The 18,827-nt window shown below is 39.0% G+C and overlaps 1 protein-coding gene across 7 annotated transcripts in view; it reads left to right on the top strand.

Moving 5' to 3' along the window:
* The window catches only part of aak1a (AP2 associated kinase 1a), a 62,611-nt gene that overhangs the window by 38,545 nt on the left and 5,239 nt on the right, over positions 1-18,827 (top strand). The window contains exons 15-19 of one of the 7 annotated variants that reach the window (XM_084390332.1): positions 2,182-2,283; positions 2,679-2,747; positions 6,517-6,672; positions 10,402-10,503; positions 12,348-17,542. In XM_084390332.1, the coding sequence (XP_084246458.1) occupies positions 2,182-2,283; positions 2,679-2,747; positions 6,517-6,672; positions 10,402-10,503; positions 12,348-12,442 (524 nt within the window). In that variant the 3' untranslated portion in view covers positions 12,443-17,542. Of the gene's footprint in view, positions 1-2,181; positions 2,284-2,678; positions 2,748-6,516; positions 6,673-10,401; positions 10,504-12,347; positions 17,543-18,827 lie in introns of those variants that run through there. The other 6 variants (XM_084390327.1, XM_084390333.1, XM_084390328.1 and 3 more) reach the window with 6 other exon arrangements.

Below are 18,827 nucleotides of genomic sequence, written 5' to 3'. Positions count from 1 at the left end.
TCATCTCGGAAAAACCTTAGCAATTGCGTAACAATATGATTAAAAGCCACTCAGAATGCCCAAGAAACTATGTAGCTATGCCCTGGCAACCGTTCACAACACCCTTGTTGAGTCTGTTTACTCAGAGGAGGAGTGGTGTTCTCTAAGATTTGAAGACCATCCTTGATTCATTTATGTTTAAAGGTTGATGGTTTGCTCTCTGCCTTAGTGAAAGGGGGAAAGCGAGCGTTCTGCTGTTCTGTGACCTGAGTTCCCCCCTTCTCTCCCCATACCCTCATCCCAAAGTCCTCCTTTCGATCATAAAGACTGTGAGTAAGACCAGCATTGTAACAAAGAGTCCGATTCTCAACTGATCCGCATGCATCTGGTTGAATAAAACCGTGATAGTTGCACCATTACCAACGTTTGCCAGTTTAACTAATAGCTTGTCTGGTAGTCGAGTACTGTACCTTCGCTCTGCTTGAGTTATAACCCTGAGCCTGTGAAGTATGGATTGTCTGTCTAACACGAATAATACGTTTGTTTTAAACTGTAGTATACACCAGTGGTTCGCAATCCTGTTACTGTAACCCACTCCACAAAACTGCACATTTTGAATCTATCCCTGATCAGACAAATGAGATGTTCAAAATGTGCAGTGCTCGGGCCCCAGGAACAGGGCTGAGAACCTTTCTGCCACATGAGCCCAGTACAGTATTTCAGTGTGTGCTGTTTTATACTGCATGTTCTAGCAAATGTGGTAGATCATTTGGCTATTTCAGGCATTCAGAAATTACTATGCACTGTATACATTCTGCATACTGAAGAAAGGGAGCAAGTAGTATGCCATGCTGAACATAACAACTCTCAATCTCTATTGTCTTTCTGTTGTTTGTTTTAAAAGGATGTTGTTGGGTTTTCAGTTAGTTTGTGCTCTTGCATTCTTTCTTTTTTTCTACAGGATTATCTATGATTAATGCTTAAACTGTCTTAATAAATGTTCTTTTTCCTTATAAGCAACATTTTTGACTTGACTCAGTCCTGCTCCTGGAGGGACAGACCTGCAGAGTTTGGCTCCAACCCTAATTAAACACACCTGAAACAGCAGAGATAGTGAAGGTCTTCAGGACCTCTACTAACACTTTGAGGCAGGTGTTTTGGAGCAGGTCAGAGCTAAACTCTACAGGACATTGTCCCTCCAGGAGCAGGATTGGACACCACTGACTTAAATCTCCTCTCCACACTGTATACTCTCCTGTCTTTACTGTTTCCTCTCTCTGCTCATAACTGAGTCTCCTCTCCTCCTCACTGTCTCTTCTCCTCAATCTCCTCACTGTTTCCTCTCTCTTCTCCTCTCCTCACTGTCTCTTCTCCTCAATCTCTTCACTGTTACCTCTCTCTTCTCCTCTCCTCACTGTCTCTTTTCATCCTCACTTCCATGTCTCCTTCTTACTGTCTTCTCTCTCTTCTCTCCCGATTTAATCTCCTCTCCCTCACTCGTTCCTTTCTTTTACTTTCCTCACTCTCTTCTCTTTTCCTCTTCTTACTGCCTCTATTCTCCTCTTCTTTCTTTACTGTCATCTCTCCTCCTTTCATGCCCTGTCCTCCTCACTTGTCTCCTCTCTTTACTGTCCCCTCACTCCCCTCAATCTTTTCCTCACTGTCTCTTTTCTTCTGTCTTCTCTTCTTACTGTCTCAATCTCCTCTCTTCTGTCCCCTCTCCTCAATGTATCCTCCTCACTATCTTTGTTCTCCTCTCCTTTCTTTGTTTCCTTTCCTCCTCACGGTCTCCCTTCTCTTTGTCTTCTCTCTTTATGGTCCTCTCCTCACTGTCTTTCCTCTCCTCCTCACTATCTCTGTACTCTTCTCCTCTTTGTCTCATCTCCTCCTCACTGTATCTCTTCTCTTTCACTGTCTCCTCTCTTTACTCTCCTCTCCTTGCTCTCTCCTCTCCTCACGGTTTCTTCTCTGTTCCCTTCTCCTCTTCTCATTCTCCTCTCTATTTTACCGTCTATTCTTCTCTTTGTCTCCCCTCTTCCTTTCATCTCTTCTCTACCTCACTGACCAATTTCTTCTCCTTTCCTCTCCTCATCTTTTCTTTCCTTTCTGTTTCTTCTCTTCCCTTCTCCTTGCTCTCTCCTGTCCTCACTGTTTCTTCTCTCTTCCCTTCTCCTCACTGTCTCCTCTTCGCTCATGGAGTAGAGAAGTTGATTGAGGGTTTGAAGTCTCCAGAGCCCTCTTCCTCCCTGATCCTCCCTGACCTTCCCTTGAATGACCCCTTCAGCCCTGCAGACTGTAGTCATGGTAACCAGCCGCTTGTCTGTTTATTGTTGTTTTAGTTTTTTTATTGCCAATAACCCGACAACTGATGAATTGCCTCACTGGCCTTCATTGGTGTTTTAATGGTGATTGTTTTCTTAGTTCAGCTCATAGTAACACCTGGAACTCCTGGATCGTCCCCATTTCTGACATACTCCTTTCTGTCTCTTCTTATAACCCCACTGTGGTTTCATCTCTTCGCCTGTGTAGTTGTTGTAAACGTTGTTTTCATCAGGCATCTGTATATGTTTGAATGATCTGGTTTAAAGAGTGCTGCTTCATGCATGGAGTGAATTGACATCACCAAGACCACCTCTCTCACCTTTTTATTTGCTGCGTAAAATGTCAAATCTGTCTCTTTTCTTTTTTTCTGTCTGCAGTTGGGACGGATTCTCTGATCCCTGGTCTGGATCCTCTACAGACTGATCCTGGGTCAGCTGCACTGCCAGGTCAGCAATTCTGTTAATATTCTCCTTTTATACAGTGGCTCACTGAAGCACTGAATCTGCTGACGTTGGAAAAATCTGTAAGGTGTTCTGGATGACATTATCACTACCATTTGTGAACCTCCATTGAAATAATTAGATACCATTGTTATTACTCCAAGTATTACATTTTAGTCAAAACCGCTACCGAAGCATGGATAGATAGTGTTGTCGCACAGTTCTTTTTGGTAGGGTAACTTTTCTCACTGATCTGGCTGGATCACCAGTTTGTGATTACTGTATAAGGCGTAACATTTAATAATTTTATTAAGAATGGTTTGGCATATTTTCTGCTCTGTTTCAGGTATCAGTCTTTGAAGTTATTAGATTTACAGCTCAGTGTTTTCTATGTACCGTGAAATAGAGCAGGATCTTTGGTCCATTAGAAGCCTTTATTCACTGTGGTGTTCTTAAAAAAGGGAATCAATAACAGTAGTTCAGTTCCACTGATGAAAAAATGCTGATACTTTCTGCACAGTAACCACATGACCTCATCTGTCCTTGTTAGCAGTGAAGTAACTTGTCATCGCTTGTTGATGATAACATGTGGAGGGTTTGGTTGAATGATGAGTAATTCATTATTTTGGCAGCAAAAAGAATGAATCAATGGCACGTTGTTGGTCATGCCGGGGTGATGACCTACAGAATATTTCTTTAAAAGCCTCAAAGTGCTGTGTCACCTTTCTTGGTATTACAGTCCAGTTTGGTTTGTGTTGTTTTCTGTTTGTATTGTGTGTAGAGCCACCTGGTGACTAAATAGCAAACTACATCCCAGTGTGTATCAAATACATTCATAGGTTATTCCCAGTGTGTGTCTTATTGCTGGCTTGTTGGTTGTAGTTGTACTACAGCCTATGCTGTAGCACTTGTAGTTATTATTTGTTTTATTTGCATCACGGACATCGTTATGGCCCCTAAAATCTATTTTGAAGCTTGATAACATTTATTCAGTAATAGTCATTATTTTTGACAGGAATATTTTTTTACTCTTTCAAGTGGTTTCAGGACTCAAACATAATTTGCAGAAGTGTGAGAATTCAGACACGAGTGTTTGGCCACTGTGCACTCTTACATTACTCTGGTGGTACAAACCGTAATAATGGAATCCAGTAATAAAAATAGAATTTACCGTAAAATGGCGAATGTCACGAAATGTGGCAAAATTTGGATGAATAATTAAGTAGGACTGAATGCTTAATCAAATCACGAGATAGGCTAGTGTCTGTGAATATTAAACCTCAAAGATACTGTTATTTAAATATAAAGCGTGTATGTTCTGTTTGTCTTGGTGTGAATGAGTGGCGTGGTTTCGTCTACTACACATACTCAAGCACGTGATGCTCGTGTGCATGAACTTCATCCCCAAAGCTGCTCTGAGTCACTTCACCAACATTTCACCAATTTCATTTGATAAATCTATCGTCAGATAAACAGAAACTCAAAGGTCTTCACTACAATCCGCCAAAATAAATTATTACAGTATTACTATTGTACAGTAGAATGTACTTAAAAAATATGATATTTTAAGGAATATCAACATTTTGTCCATTCTTTGATTTAAACATTACACTTTGTGCACTTTGTTTTACAAAAACGAATGGAATTTTTCAAATTGCTTTGTTATATTTTAAACGATAAAATGAATAGTTAAAGTTTTATGCAGTAATTTGATAACCACTTTTTTGATAATACATTTGTATTAAATCATAAAACGTTAAAATGAAAAATGAGGGGACTAAATGAGGGAACAAATGAATAACACCTGTGACGATTAAATTAATGTCCATGACAACAAATGAGAAGCGGGAAACTGAAACAAAGGAACACAGGAACTCCCGAATAAAACCTAAAAGTCCATGAAAACGAAACACAACTGAATATCTGTGACACTACATCCCCTCCCGGAAGGTGCGACCTCGCAGCGTGAAGAGGAGGACGAGGACATGGTGAAGGGATGGCGACAGGAGATGGTGAAGAGATGTTAGGATGACAAGACCCCAGCGGCGATGATGGTAGATGCCCGGCGATGCAGACCCAGAGCTCAGCAGGGATGACAGCCCACGGCGGAGTCGACGGATAGAGAACCCCAGGTGTTGCTGTGGCTTACCACATCCTGCAACGGAGGCGTGGCCTCAGGATCCCAGGGCACAGACAGAAAGCCGATGGTACAGAGCGACATCGCTGGCACTGGAGACCTAGGTGAAGCCGTGGTGACGAACGTCTGAGGCGGAGTGCCCGAGGACTGAGGCAGAGCCGGTGTGACGGAGGATGCAAGGCCGAGGGTCTCTGGTCGAGCCGAAGGTGGGAGGAGCCAATGCGAAGCCGACAGGTCGACGGGCCGAGGTGGAGCGAAGGGATCAGAGGCCAGAGGCAAAGCCACAGGATCTTCTCACTTGGGCGAGGCTGGTGGTTGCAAAACCTGAGGCTTAACGTCACAGCAAGGCGTTCCCGGGGAAGACAAAGGGCTGCTAGCATCCAGCAGAGGCGGGGCTTCACTGGCTGAGCTTTGCAGTGAGGGTGATGGAGGTAAACTTGATGTGATCAATAACGGTAACTCCACTTCCCAACAAGTCAACGAAAGAGTCTCAGTGGTGTCTTGAAACAGCGATGTTTCAGAACAAACAGATAATACTGGGTGGGATATGGTGGGAGGCAGTACCTCCGTATCCATGTCAATCAGCTAGTCCTCGATGTCCTTTTCCACGTGCATTCCCTCAGCTGCTGATGTTGTGGGCTCACACCCCTGGTCAGACTCACTCTGCGGCTCCTGTTCCGGGGCTATTGTCGGCGCTGTCCTCTTCTCCTCGGGATCTGGCTCACTCATCGGTGCGGGCGGTCGCTCTCCGTCTGCAGGGGGAACTCGCGAATTCTCTGCGGTTGAGGGTGTTGGTGGGTTGGGCTCTTGGTCTGGTTTTGTTCTGGACCGGGGACCAGGCACTCTCCAGACACCTGATGATGGCCTCCCTCCAGTTTAGTCCTGAGGTGTCTGGGAGGTCTACTGGGTGGTGGTAGTTCGCCCCGATCCAGAACAAAGATTTCAGGGTCTCATCGTCGTAGGGACAGGTGACTACAAGATGGCAGAAACCCTCCATGTATTCCAACAAAATGTGGCTTCTCTGGGCCACCGCAGCAAATCTCGCTGCATATTCCATTTTCATTTTCAGTGGTCGGTTGTTCTGTTACGCGGACTGAAGATGAAAACAGACTGACAGAAGGCAGGATTAAAAAGTTTAAACGTGGTTTAATAAACAAAATATGGACTAGTGTAACAGTGTGTCAAATGCAAACACAAGCATAAACACAATTAACAACCGACAACTGAAGGAAAAACAGTCCATGAAAATTAAACCAAAAACAAACACAACTGAATATCTGTGACATATATAAATATAATAATATATATACACATACTGTACATAAATTCGACTGACATCACTAGCACTAGTTCTGACACATTTTGAACACATCATTATGTGAAATCAAGCTTTCATAGAGTATGCTGTGGGTCTCATTCACTTCTGCTGCAGAGCTTCTCTCTGATTTCTCACTGCCACCTTCTACCCATCCTCTTCATACTTCTCTTGCACTCTGTTTTATCTGTCCCACCTGAACCTTGTGGATGTCTTTTTGTTTGGAACTCTCTCTTTATATTCTCAATATTTTATTACTGTTGTCACTCATCCTTCTGTTCTCTGTCATTCTTTATTCTTCATGCTTGCCCTATGTCCTCCAGAGTCCCTGGTTGGACAGGATTATCTTTTGGATGGGCCGCTTCTCTCCCTCCCCACCACTGGGGGTCTAATACTGGCTTCATCCCCCTCATCTCTTCCTGCACCATCTATGGACCAGTTTACCACTACTGCTTTGAGCAGTGGACAGTCCCACCAGGGTAAGAACCGTATGCATATTCACCTCATTTGCATGTCGTATATCTAACGAGCCATAGATTGTAAAGTTAGATTTTTGTTTTTGTTTTTGTTTTTTTACAAATTTTGGTGGGACAAATTCCTTTAAAACAAAACATAAAAAGCCCCCTTAGTTTATTTGGCTTATCCCCTCATCTGGGGATAATACTAATTGCTATGCAAGTTCGATTTCACACATTGCTGCAATCCAAATTGTGTCCCAACCCAAATTTATGCTTTTCTGTCTCTTTCTGAGGCATTCCTGTTGCTCAAAACAATAGAACATGGCACTAGCTAGCAACATCAAGGTCAAAGGTTCGATGGTAAAATGTAAATGCCTAAAGCCTTTGAATAAAAAGCATCTGCCAAATGCATAAATGCAAAAGCATTGAGGTACTTCCAATATGGTCAGTTTTCTCTGTCAGTTCAACTACTGTCATAAACTTAATGATATTTACAACTTTTTGTCTCCACTCCTGAAATATGAAGCAGCACTGTTTTCAACATTGATAATAATAAAAAATGTTTCTTGAGCAGCAAATCAGCATATTAGAATTATTTCTAAAGGATCATGAGACGCTGAAGAGTTTTGCCAACACATGAATAAATTTTAATTTAAATATTTTCAAATAGAAGTCGGTTATTTATTTGTAATAATATTTCACTATATTACTGTTCTTACTGTATTTTTGAAGATAAATAAATGCAGCCTTAGTGAGAGACTTCTTTCAAAAACATTTACACATACAACATAAAGCATTGTGAATGTGACAAGACACAATCACAGCCAATCAGGATATATTTAATGTTTCAACGTATAGTCAGTGGAGTGTGATTTTTGGACCAATGAGATTCGCAATGGGTGGAGCTTCCCAATGAAACGCAGCCAAAATAGAAACCAATTTGAATCAGCCTGTGGTAAGTTTTTGTTTTTGCTGAGCAAATAAACAAAATTGGCCTAAACTGCCAGCTAAATTGGTGAAGATTTGTGCTCAGAATAGGCCTTGACAAATTAAAGGTAGGGTACGCAGTTTTCGGAGAGGCTAGCAATAGCGAGCTAGCTTTGAAACCATAAGATCCCATCCTCCTTTCAGAGCTTCTCCAAAGCCACACCTCCTTCAAGACACATGAACACTTGAGACGGTGTTAAACTATCTCATGTCTCACAGCACATAACATTACAATAGGCCTATGTCACACTTCCTGCTTCCGGAACGCGGAGTAGGGATTCAGAACTTCCGGTCAACAGTATTTCTCCATAAGGATTTAGATTATCAGCCATAATGTCTAAACCATCCGAGGTAGACTGACCACGAGCTATGAGGTTGTGAAACGAATGTTTTTGCTCCTGTAGAAGCTATAAGTTCGTATGAAATCAACCCTGTTTTAAGAAAAACATGTTTTATCCGCGATCTTATGAAAAAAAACTATACTACCCACAATCCTAAGCGTAGCAGCAACGTCTGCTGATTGGTCCAACTCCCTGTTACCATAGAAACGTTTACCTTACTGACGAACAGCCCGCCGCTGTTGTTGTAGTGTACCGGGTTGCTCTGCGTCAGGACGTAGACAGCCATTCCTCAGCTTTCACGCTTTTCCACTTGAAAGTTTTCATTTACCATCCTAACCACATCGTCATATGTGACTTCAGGCAGGTTGCGGAGATATTTGGTCCAGCGGTATCTATCGGACTCCGCCATTGTAAAAAGCTAACCGGAAGAGCCGTATCCCTACTAAAAGACGTACTTCCGGTCTTCAATTTTTTCGTGACATAGGCCTATAATAATGAACATAAACAACTTAAAGAGCGCTGACCTGTACCATCTGACTGCTGCAGATTCATTTCAGCGTTGATAGTGTTGCCATTGAAATGCATAAGTTCGAGTCCCGAACCGCTCCCGAGTATAACGTCACAGGCTTCCATCTCTTCCAAATTACTATGGTGTGTACGCAGCTTAAGCTTGTTGTTTTGGTTGAGTAGGAACTGTAAAAGGCGTCTGCTGTTTCGGTTGCGGTGCTCAGTGACTGACGTCTGTCTAACTCTGCATAGCATGAAACGCACTGATGATGTGTGATGTCTGCGCGGAGGTATGGAAATACCAACGCATTCTCATCCTAGGGCGTCATATACTGACACTTTTGACATTTCGTCTACATCGAACGCACATGGCACCCTTTAGCGTCAATATGACACGCAGATAGCTTTGTTCGGTTATGGGTAGGTTTAGGTCTGGGGTAGGGTTAGGGTTAGACCGCTAGGAGGCGCCTTCTGGCCCATATCTATCTGCGTCTCATATTGACGCTAAAGGGTGCCATGTGCGTTCGATGTAGACGAAATGTCAAAAGCGTCAGTATTATGACGCCTTGGGATGAGAACGGGCTGGAAATACATACGTTGACAGGCAGGTAGGACATTGTATCATTGTATTTGGAACGAGGGCAATGATTGGACGAATATTTTATTAAGACCACTGAACTTAGTGATCACTATCAGGTAGGGCTGTACCCGAATATTCGAATATTCGTTCAGTGGGTTGGTATTCGATTTGAAAATTTGACATATTCGAATATTCAGTTTTTTTTGGGGGTTTTTTTGCACACCTGGCATCCCCCTCGAAACGGTTCTCATTCGCGCTTGAATATGTTCAACACTATAAAATCTGACGAAATACGATACTCTTTTTTACAATTATCTTATATAGCCTATAGCCATTTTTAATAGGATGGACAGTTGAAGGAACCCAATTATTCTCTGGCTAGAGCGCAGAACAGCGGAGTTTGTGTGGACAGAAGTGCATGCCTGAGCTTGTATTTTGGGTTAAGCTGCGTTGCTTTGACATTGTGGAAAATAGAATAATAGAAAAAAATGTATTACGCTTTTTACCCGTTATTATCAATCTAAATGAATCTCGTTTTTAACTTAACTTAATTTCGTTTTTCTTTATTTAAATTTCGTTTTTTTTCTTTATTTAAATCTACCCTTTACTGTGTCAGTAATTTGTTAGTCAGAAAAATATTAGACTACCTTGTTAAAATGATTGCTTAAGTTAACAGACCTGTGTGTGTGTGTGTGTGTTACGTGCGAGTGTATTTACTTTGTGTTGTTCATGGGGAAGATGTGTTTAATATCACTAGTGCAGTGTCCGTTCTCGGAGCATAAGCCCTGCCCGTGTGAGGTGCGCCGCTTCCCGCTCGCGTTGTTCTGTAGTTTATTAAAAGTTTATTAATTCTGAACGTGTCGCGTCTCACGTGTCTATCTATATTGCACCAAATGTGACACTGCACTCCCGAGTGAAATCGATTGGATGAACGGTTCTCGAAATAATCAAAATGCAAACGGACATACAGACACATAGAGAATACTGCCTTTATTAGAGAGAAGAATATGTTCAGCCCCCTCTCTCCGAAGCTTCGAATATTCGATGTTCATTACTACCGAAGCTTCAAAGCTAAAAAAATGGTATTCGGACCAGCCCTACTATCAGGAGGTGAAGAGACTTTCAACCAGCGTAACAAAAAAATCTGGAACAAATTGCTTCCCCTGCCTTTAAGCACTCAAAGCACTATTTTTCTGGAAGTCTATGTGCTTGCATTTACTACCTGTTCTTGCTTATCTATAATCACTCTTTTCCCCCCTCTCTAACTCTCTTCCTAATCTTTCTTTTTTTGTTTCCTCTCACTCGGTCTGCTGTGGCACTAACCTCTTCCTGCAGCTTCTCCCCTCTCAAGCTTCCAGTCCTCTGAGACTGGGGACCAAAGCTCCGATAACCAGTTTGACCCAATTCCAGTGCTTATCTCCAAAAGCTCCAGCCAAGGTAAGGGAGTTTGGATACCAGCAAAAGTTTTTGGCACATGCTTTATTTACTGCATCTAATTCACACTGAAAAGTGTAGGCATGTGTTTGCAAACTTTTTGAGTGATCTAAGTGAAAGCGGTAGTGTAGAGTTAGATTGTTCTGAGATACTGGTGTTTTTGATGTTGTTGAACAATTGTTTAAGTAGAAGCTGATTGACCTGACTTTGAGTAATGCAAAAGAAAAGGAAATACTCCTTTGACACATGCTTACATTTCTCAATCGCGAACTGTCCTCGCCCTGTCGCAGTCATTTTTAAATGGGTGAATCATACAAAAACACTGTGTATGTCACAATGTCACTGTCATATTTCAATAAAAAATCAAAAGGCATTGGGACATTTATTTTCCCAAATTCTCAATACCTTTATATCTTAATAATAATTCCTTTATGAGATTTTTCCCATTATTGTCAGTGGTTATTCTCATTAAAAAGAAATAAATAAACCTTAAATTCTGTAATACAGATTTTTTTTTAGACAGTAATTTTAACATGAATTATAAATAAAAAATCATTATAGTTATTGTATATACACTACCATTCAAAACTTTGGGGTCAATATTTTTTTCTTATACTTTTACTTTTATTCTTAATACTTCAGTATACTTTTATTCATTAAATAGTTCAAAAGTGACATTTTATAATGTTCTATTTCAAATAAATGCTGTTGTTTGAACTTTTTATTCATTAAAGAATCCTGAAAAAATATGTATCATAGGTTTTCACAAAAATATTAGGCAGAATATTAGGCACAACTGTTTTCAAGATTGATAAGAAATGTTTCCTGAGCAGCAAATCAGCATATTAGAATGATTTCTGAAGGATCATGTAAAATTCAGCTTTGATCACAGGGATAAAATTACATTTTACATTGTAATATTTCAAATAAAACATAAAAAAATCTTATTGACCCCAATATATATATTCCTAAAAATGGCATGATTTTCTTAATGCAAAATATAATTGATATTACATTTCTTTTAGTTTTGTGGTGAAATTGGACATGGCTTTTATGATATTCAAGTATGTGGTTGTCAATATATTAAATCTAAAATGTAAACTATGACCATAAAGTAGCATTACAGCGAAACATACTGTAATTCTCCAAGACTTTAGACTTTGGTTTCTCTTTATTTTTATGGTCCCCTTTAGACATTCTGCTGACTATAAGTAATGTTGCAACTACATGCATGTCAACTAACTCTCATTAGAGTGTTAGTAGAGTATTAGTACATTGTTAGGTTTGGGTTAGAATAAGTGGACATGCACTTGCAATGTTACTTATAGTCAGTAGAATATCTGTTGGGGAGCATCACAATAAAGTGTTAGCAGATATTAAGCAGACAGTCTACTAATACTCTACTAATACTCTAATGAGAGTTAGTTAACATGTAGGTGCAACGTTACTTATAGTTAGTAGAATGTCAAAAGGGGACCATAAAAATAAAGTATTATCTTGGCTTTTTGGGGTTTTGTTTTACTTTCTAGCCATCCTCTTAAAAATATCTCACTTCGATTCCGATCTGTTATCTTTTAGCGTTTTATGCTTTCTCTTTCCTGCTATTCATCTGGTTTTTGCTTTTTCTCTTTCCTCCTTTCTTTTCTCACCCCTCATTCTTCACTCACCCTCCGTCAACGTCTTATCTTCTTTTCATCCTCATTCTTTCTCACACTTCTCATTCCTCACATCCTCCCTCTCTCTCTCTCTCTCTCTCTCTCTCTCTCTCTCTCTCTCTCTCTCTCTCTCTCTCTCTCTCTCTCTCTCTCTCTCTCTCTCTCTCTCTTCCTCTTTCCGGCATGTTCTAGGTGGTCATTCTCGCAGCAACAGTGGCAGTTCTGAGACCAGTCTGCCCTCGCTGGCACGCTCTCTTCTGCTGGTGGACCAACTCATCGACTTATAGAGGAAACAGAAAGAGAGGCAGATGAATAGAGAGGGAGGGAGAGGGCAGCGTGCAATTCTTAAAAATATAGCGAGAGTTTAGAAACCTCAACCTTAAGAAATCCCATAAACCTTGTGCACATTTTCCTTTGCCATTCTTTTCTCATTTGCTCTTTGTCTCTCTTCTGCTGATCCATAAACATTCTCATGACTCTATCATTGATTTATGCTTCATTCTTCAGGATGTCAAATAGCAACCAATGATGCTTTCTTTCAACTCCCAAAACAAACATCTCAATTATAACAAACCAAAAGTCAAAATTTGAACAAATACATAGTATTTGGATATGGTTCATGAAATGGCCCTCTGTCATGTGAAGTAAAAATTGAACAGAGGGAAACTTGTGACAGAATTAATTGGGATTTGATTGTTAAACGTTAGCCTGCCAACTTCCTAGCAACCACCCAGAAAACCCTAACCACTGCTAACTTGGTAACTTGCTAAAACTCACAATGACAGTCAAACACACAAACACAGTCTGGAAACCACCGACAACACCATAGTATTGTGATGAGGATGTTCGTCTGATCAAGCACCTCTAGATTTCCATTGCTGTCGGGCGGAAACCTCTTGTTTATCTTTTTCCAAAAACGGCACTTTTCAATGAATGGCAAAAAAACTATTTTTTAAAAAATAATAAATATTGTAGCATTATATATGGTCAGACACATGCATGTGTTATGCTCAGTGATATTAACCCTTTTGCTCACCAGCCACGGTGAGGATGAGGATAAAACCGCCATATAGATATTTTTAATATTATCTCATAATTTGGCAGCAGGAATATTAGGCTGCTGTCACTTTATGACCTGACGCACATATCTATTATACTGTTACACACGTGTTTTCTTTCTCAACTGTTTACGTTCACTTAAAACATAACTGACTGTGTTTACATGAATACATCAACTTAACGGGTTATAAAGTTTACTGTAGCTATGTGGGCGTACAGTCATGTGGCCAAAATCTCATAACCGAGAAAGTGCTACACACAATCTATTTTATACAGTATTGGCTATGACTCGACGATAAATGCTAGGCTAAGACACTCTTCTCCAATTCTCAAATGCATGAATCATTTGCCTTTATGCATGTATAAAATGCTGTACTTATTCAAAGCAAACAACCAGTTCTTTATTACCCCTGCATTGCAAACAAGCAAAGACGGATTGAGGATCCAATGCGTTAAGAGGTTTAGTCACAAGCTCTTCTTAATACTTTTCATTGGATAAATATTTGCAAAACCCACAGATAGACGTAAAGGATGAAAATAAAAATGACTAAATATGGAGATACAAGGTTTCCGCCCGACTGTGACGATCCAGAGAAAAGTTTACATTTTATTAAAGAATTATAAAAACAATCATTTATCTTTAGAATAACGTGAACGGTTGAATCATGCAAAACTACAACAGGGACATTTTGATTCCTCTGATTATTCATGTGGTCAGCCCACCAATCATTCTAGGTACTGGATAATGCCTTTTCCAATTTTAATCAGTTTAGTATGCAACGTTTTATGCTGGTTATACAGTGGCAGACAGACAATACAAAAGAAACGAGAGCAAGTAAGGGGTTAGGGTTTAACATCTCAAAAGGATGATTTTGCAGAAATAATTAGACTAAACTAAAGCAAGGACTAAAGCAAATAATAAGAAATTGAGCCATTACGGGCAGAAGCATACTCTACATAAGTATATAAACATAGACATAAATGCTTGGCCACCCGATACACTCTTAACCAGCTATACAACATGCTAGCAATGAAATATGTGTTAACACGTTACATTAAACTCCATATTACATTCATTTAGTTATTTTTAAAAAAAAAAGTATTCTTTGAAATGTCAAATTATGTATTCCAGCTAAACTAGTGTTATACCAAAAATATTTTAATATTTGAGAAGTTTTATTAGTAACACTTTACAATAGGGTTTCATTAAACTACTTTAGTTAACATGAACTACTGACCAATACTTCTACAGCATTTATTAATCTTAGTTAATGCAGTGTGAACTAACATGAACAAACAATGAACGACTATATTTTTATTAACTAACATCAACAAAGAATAATAAATACTGTAACAAATGTATTGCTCATTGTTAATACATGTTAGTTAATACATTAATGTTAATGAATGTGACCTTATTGTAAAGTGTTACCGTTTTATTTGAATATATCATTATATGATATTTATATGAACATATAAAATAAGAATTACTAGTATGAAATCAACTAGTATTGATTTTGTCGAAACCATGATATATGTTTTCAGGATTCTTTGGTGAATAGAAACTTCAGAGAACAGCATTTATTTAAAATGGAAATCTTTACTGACACTTGATCAAGTAAATGGATCATTACTGAATTAAATTATTCTGACCCCAACTTTTGAATGGTAGTGTACAACATGCTAACAACATGCTAGCAATGCCTAACATGTTAGAAGTCTAACATTGCAAGTGTTCAGGTGGAAACAAACCATAGTCCTCAAGAAGGTGATAGTTACTGTACCTTAAAACGTCTCCGCCATTAAAACAGAAAGTATCTAGAACTGTGAGCATTCACATACTTCTGCAGAGTATGTTTTGGCCCTCAGAAAGTTGCATTTAAAGTTTTCCCTTCCGTGTTTACATTAGATTTAGATTATCCTGCAAAGTTCTAGACAGATCAACATCACAGATGCTGTAAATGAACGTCTTATTTCTACAGAGGCGTTTCCCTGTGCAGTTGTTATAATCTGTCACAGTATTAATCATCTTGGATTTCATTCCTCTGTGATGTTCTTTGATCCCATCGTTTATTTTTTCTGTCATTCTGTCTCATCTCCTTCCCTTCATTTTTGTCTCTCTTGTTCATTCATACCCCATGCTTATTTTTCTTTGCTTTTTGCTCTATCTGACATGCGTGGAAAACTTCTTATGCCCTGTACTACCCCTATAGTGTAAATTTAATATTTAGAATTTCGATCCAGTTATGCATTGTCCCCTTTAAAGACACATAAAGGATAAATGAAAAGGAAACATACATGTGGGTAAATTAGGCCGTGATGGTATAGGATGAATGTAAAAACTGTATTATTCTCAAGATAAATATTATAAGATAAAGATTATTTATCTGTATATTAGAGCACAAAGTTGTAAAATGAGCTTTTCTGTCTGTTGGATTCTCTTTTGTCACATTTTGCCTGTTTCGGATAAACTTGAACATAGCGACTATCAGAGTTGTGTGGTTCTGAAGAAACTCAGTGTTCAGCAACATTTCATCCATCAAGCTCTAAATGATCAACGTAAATATAAGCTGTTCCAAAACCTCATGAGCTGTGCCTGTGGGCAGCTTTTTATTTTTATCCATTACCTTCTTAAATAACCTCTATTTTGAATCTTAATCTCTTAAAATTTCAATGAGACGTGTTTATTTTCTAAGTTAACTGAGTAAATGTGTTTGGACTGAGCCTATGACGGTCTGCTCCTCCTGAGGTTTCGTCTGCCATGTGACATTTACCAGAAATGAGAGATTCAAGTAAAACACAGTGTTTCATCCAGTTACATCCAGAAAATGTAAAAAAATCGAACCTTAATAAATAATTGTGCTTTTCAACAAGCAATTCTGAAATTGACAGGGTTCTCAATCATGAAAAACCTGGAGATTTTAAAAGTGTGTTTTCTGGGCCTGGAAAAGTCATGAATATTACAACAGTGATTCTGAACCCACTTTCGGAACCTTTATTTTTTAGAGTGATATAAAGCTGATAGTAATACAAATTGAGACATAAGGAAATTATTTAATTACTGAAATTAAATAAATACTTATTTACCTCCAGGTGCACTAAAATTCTCAAAGTTAAAACAAAAACAAAAATTGCTTCTTATCCTTCAAGTTAACTTTTCAGCAAATGTCAATATCTCAGAATGGTCAGATATTGGCCTATATATCGATCTATCACTATCCTAAAGCTGACGTCACATCGGTGTCCCGGCAGCACGTATCAGACATGCCGACACCGACTCTTGACGAATCTCCACAAAGTCACATTTTACCGACACATATCAAACATTAAACAGAGCTCAATGTAAGAAAACATGTCTGTATGTATATGTATGATGTTTGAATTTTCATAATTAGATGTGCGGAAGCAGTAACAATACACTATTATTTCTTTTGAGATGTAAACATTATAGTGTACTTAAGTGTTTTTTTGTTAAATGCCAAGAGCACTGTTTTATTTTGAGTGATTGTTTTGTCCGAAGCTTGTGCAAATGTTGCATCGGTAGAACGTTGTTGTGTAATATTCAACACGATCTCATGAGAATGCGTAACTATTTTACGAGACAAGCATTAAGGCCGACCCTTAATCCCACCTTTAAACCTAACCATCATTGGGACGTAAGCATATCGTACAAAAGCCTACGAATGAGATTGTATGAATTCTTTGGATTTAGCCAAAAGGTAAAATGGTCACAAATTACCATGAGAGTGTGTTGGCAATATTATGTTAGTTTCTCGTTTCTTTTTCCTCCCTTTGCTTGTTTTAATGTGGCTGACCTATGCAATCTGACTGTAGTGCTCATATTAGATCTTAGATGTAGTCTGACGTTGAAGTCTTTGTTGTGTTGTAGCGTGTATCACAGCCCATGTCAGGAGAAAATAATGACGACAACAAAAAAGTCTTATCTATACTGGAATGCCATCGTGTTATCCTTTTTTCCTCATGTTATCGAGCGCCGTATTCCTTCTGTTTTTATGCAACAATGGAAATTCTGAAAAGGAGGATATTAAATAAAAGTGTCAATGGGAACAGATAGCTGTGTCTTAGTCTTTGTTAATGGAGATCAGAAACATGTTGTACTTCAGGTTCTGCATTAATGGCTTGGACGAATGACATGATGGCAGTTTAGAGAAGACTGATGAAATAATGATTTATTTCATCACGCACAAGTATCTATCTGTTGCTGGGCTTTATTAATTAGCTTAATTCTGAGTTATTTCAATTACTGATCATAAATTACATCACTTTTCTTTCAATCTTTTTCTTTTCTTGGCCAGATTTAAATGTTGCTTTGTGTGATATGTGACAGCACACACTCTTAAAGGGATGGTTCGGAGTAAAATCAACCTAGGGTCCTTTGCACCATGACCTCGAGCCAAACACCCCCCAGAAGCCTTTTTTCCCTTGGTCAAACATTATTAAATTATTACACTATATCCTTATGCATCGCTTTCTGCCAGGACTTTTACGTGCTTTTCCCAAATCACGGAAGTGACCTTGACGTCCGGGTTAGCAGTAGAATGAGCCGTCAGGCAAGTGTTATTTAAATAAACTCCTGATGTACTTACAAACTTTCCAATGCCTCGTTTTATGAGTACAGAACCTATTTGTACTACTGTAGAAGTTTGGTACCATTCAGGGCATTATTAGTGGGGTAATTTACGGGATACATCCTTGGACCCGTTAGCGCCTGCACTAAGCCATCCGGCTGATATCTCTAAATAAGCTCTAACTTTAATAATGTTCAACCAAAGGAAAAAAGGCTTCTGGGGGGGTGTTTGGCTCGAGGTCATGGTGCAAAGGACCTTAGGTTGATTTTACTCCGAACGATCCCTTTAACACTACATGGGTCATTCCTGTTCTGCACCTTTTGAACTGATGAATGTGCCCATGTTGCTATTTAAATGAATCCTCAGGCACTTTGTCCTTATTCTTCAATTTAGCCATTGCTCAGTGAGGGATTGACAGTTAGCTTACATGCGCATGCCATCTTGTTGCCAATTATTATTATTATTATCAATGCATTCAAAAGGCTATTTTAAATTCTCTGCAAAATGTAAGTTTTCATTGTTTACTCACCCTCATGCCATTCCAAACCTGTGTGACATTTCTTTCTTCTGTGAAACACTTAAGACATTTTGAAGATTCTTGGGAACCGAACCGCTTTGGTGACCATTGACTTCATTTGTATGGACAAAAATGTCGTCTTTTATTTTCCACAGAAAAAAGTTAGTCATACAGATTTGGAACAACTTGAGGGTGAGTAAATGATGACAGAGTTTTCATTTTTGGTCATACTAGCCCTTTAAGGCCACCTTTTATAGTTTCTGCTGCATTGTACATGTTCATCTTTGTCAAATCAATAAATATCTCTGCACAGATGTGTAAGCTTTAGGTTTAGTGGCATTTCTCATATATATTTTGCATCGCACCTCATCAGTACATAGTGCTATTGTACATATATTCAAACAAAAGCACATTTTACACAGATAATAAACACTGCCAATGCCTCTGCAGTTTGTTAGGATGTAAGCACTAATATTTTAACTAAATCTTAGTGTGCACTGCTGTATT

This window comes from Rutilus rutilus, assembly GCF_951802725.1.
Source record: "Rutilus rutilus genome assembly, chromosome: 19".
Taxonomy (NCBI): Eukaryota; Metazoa; Chordata; class Actinopteri; order Cypriniformes; family Leuciscidae; genus Rutilus; species Rutilus rutilus.
This window is presented reverse-complemented; position numbering and strand designations above follow the sequence as displayed.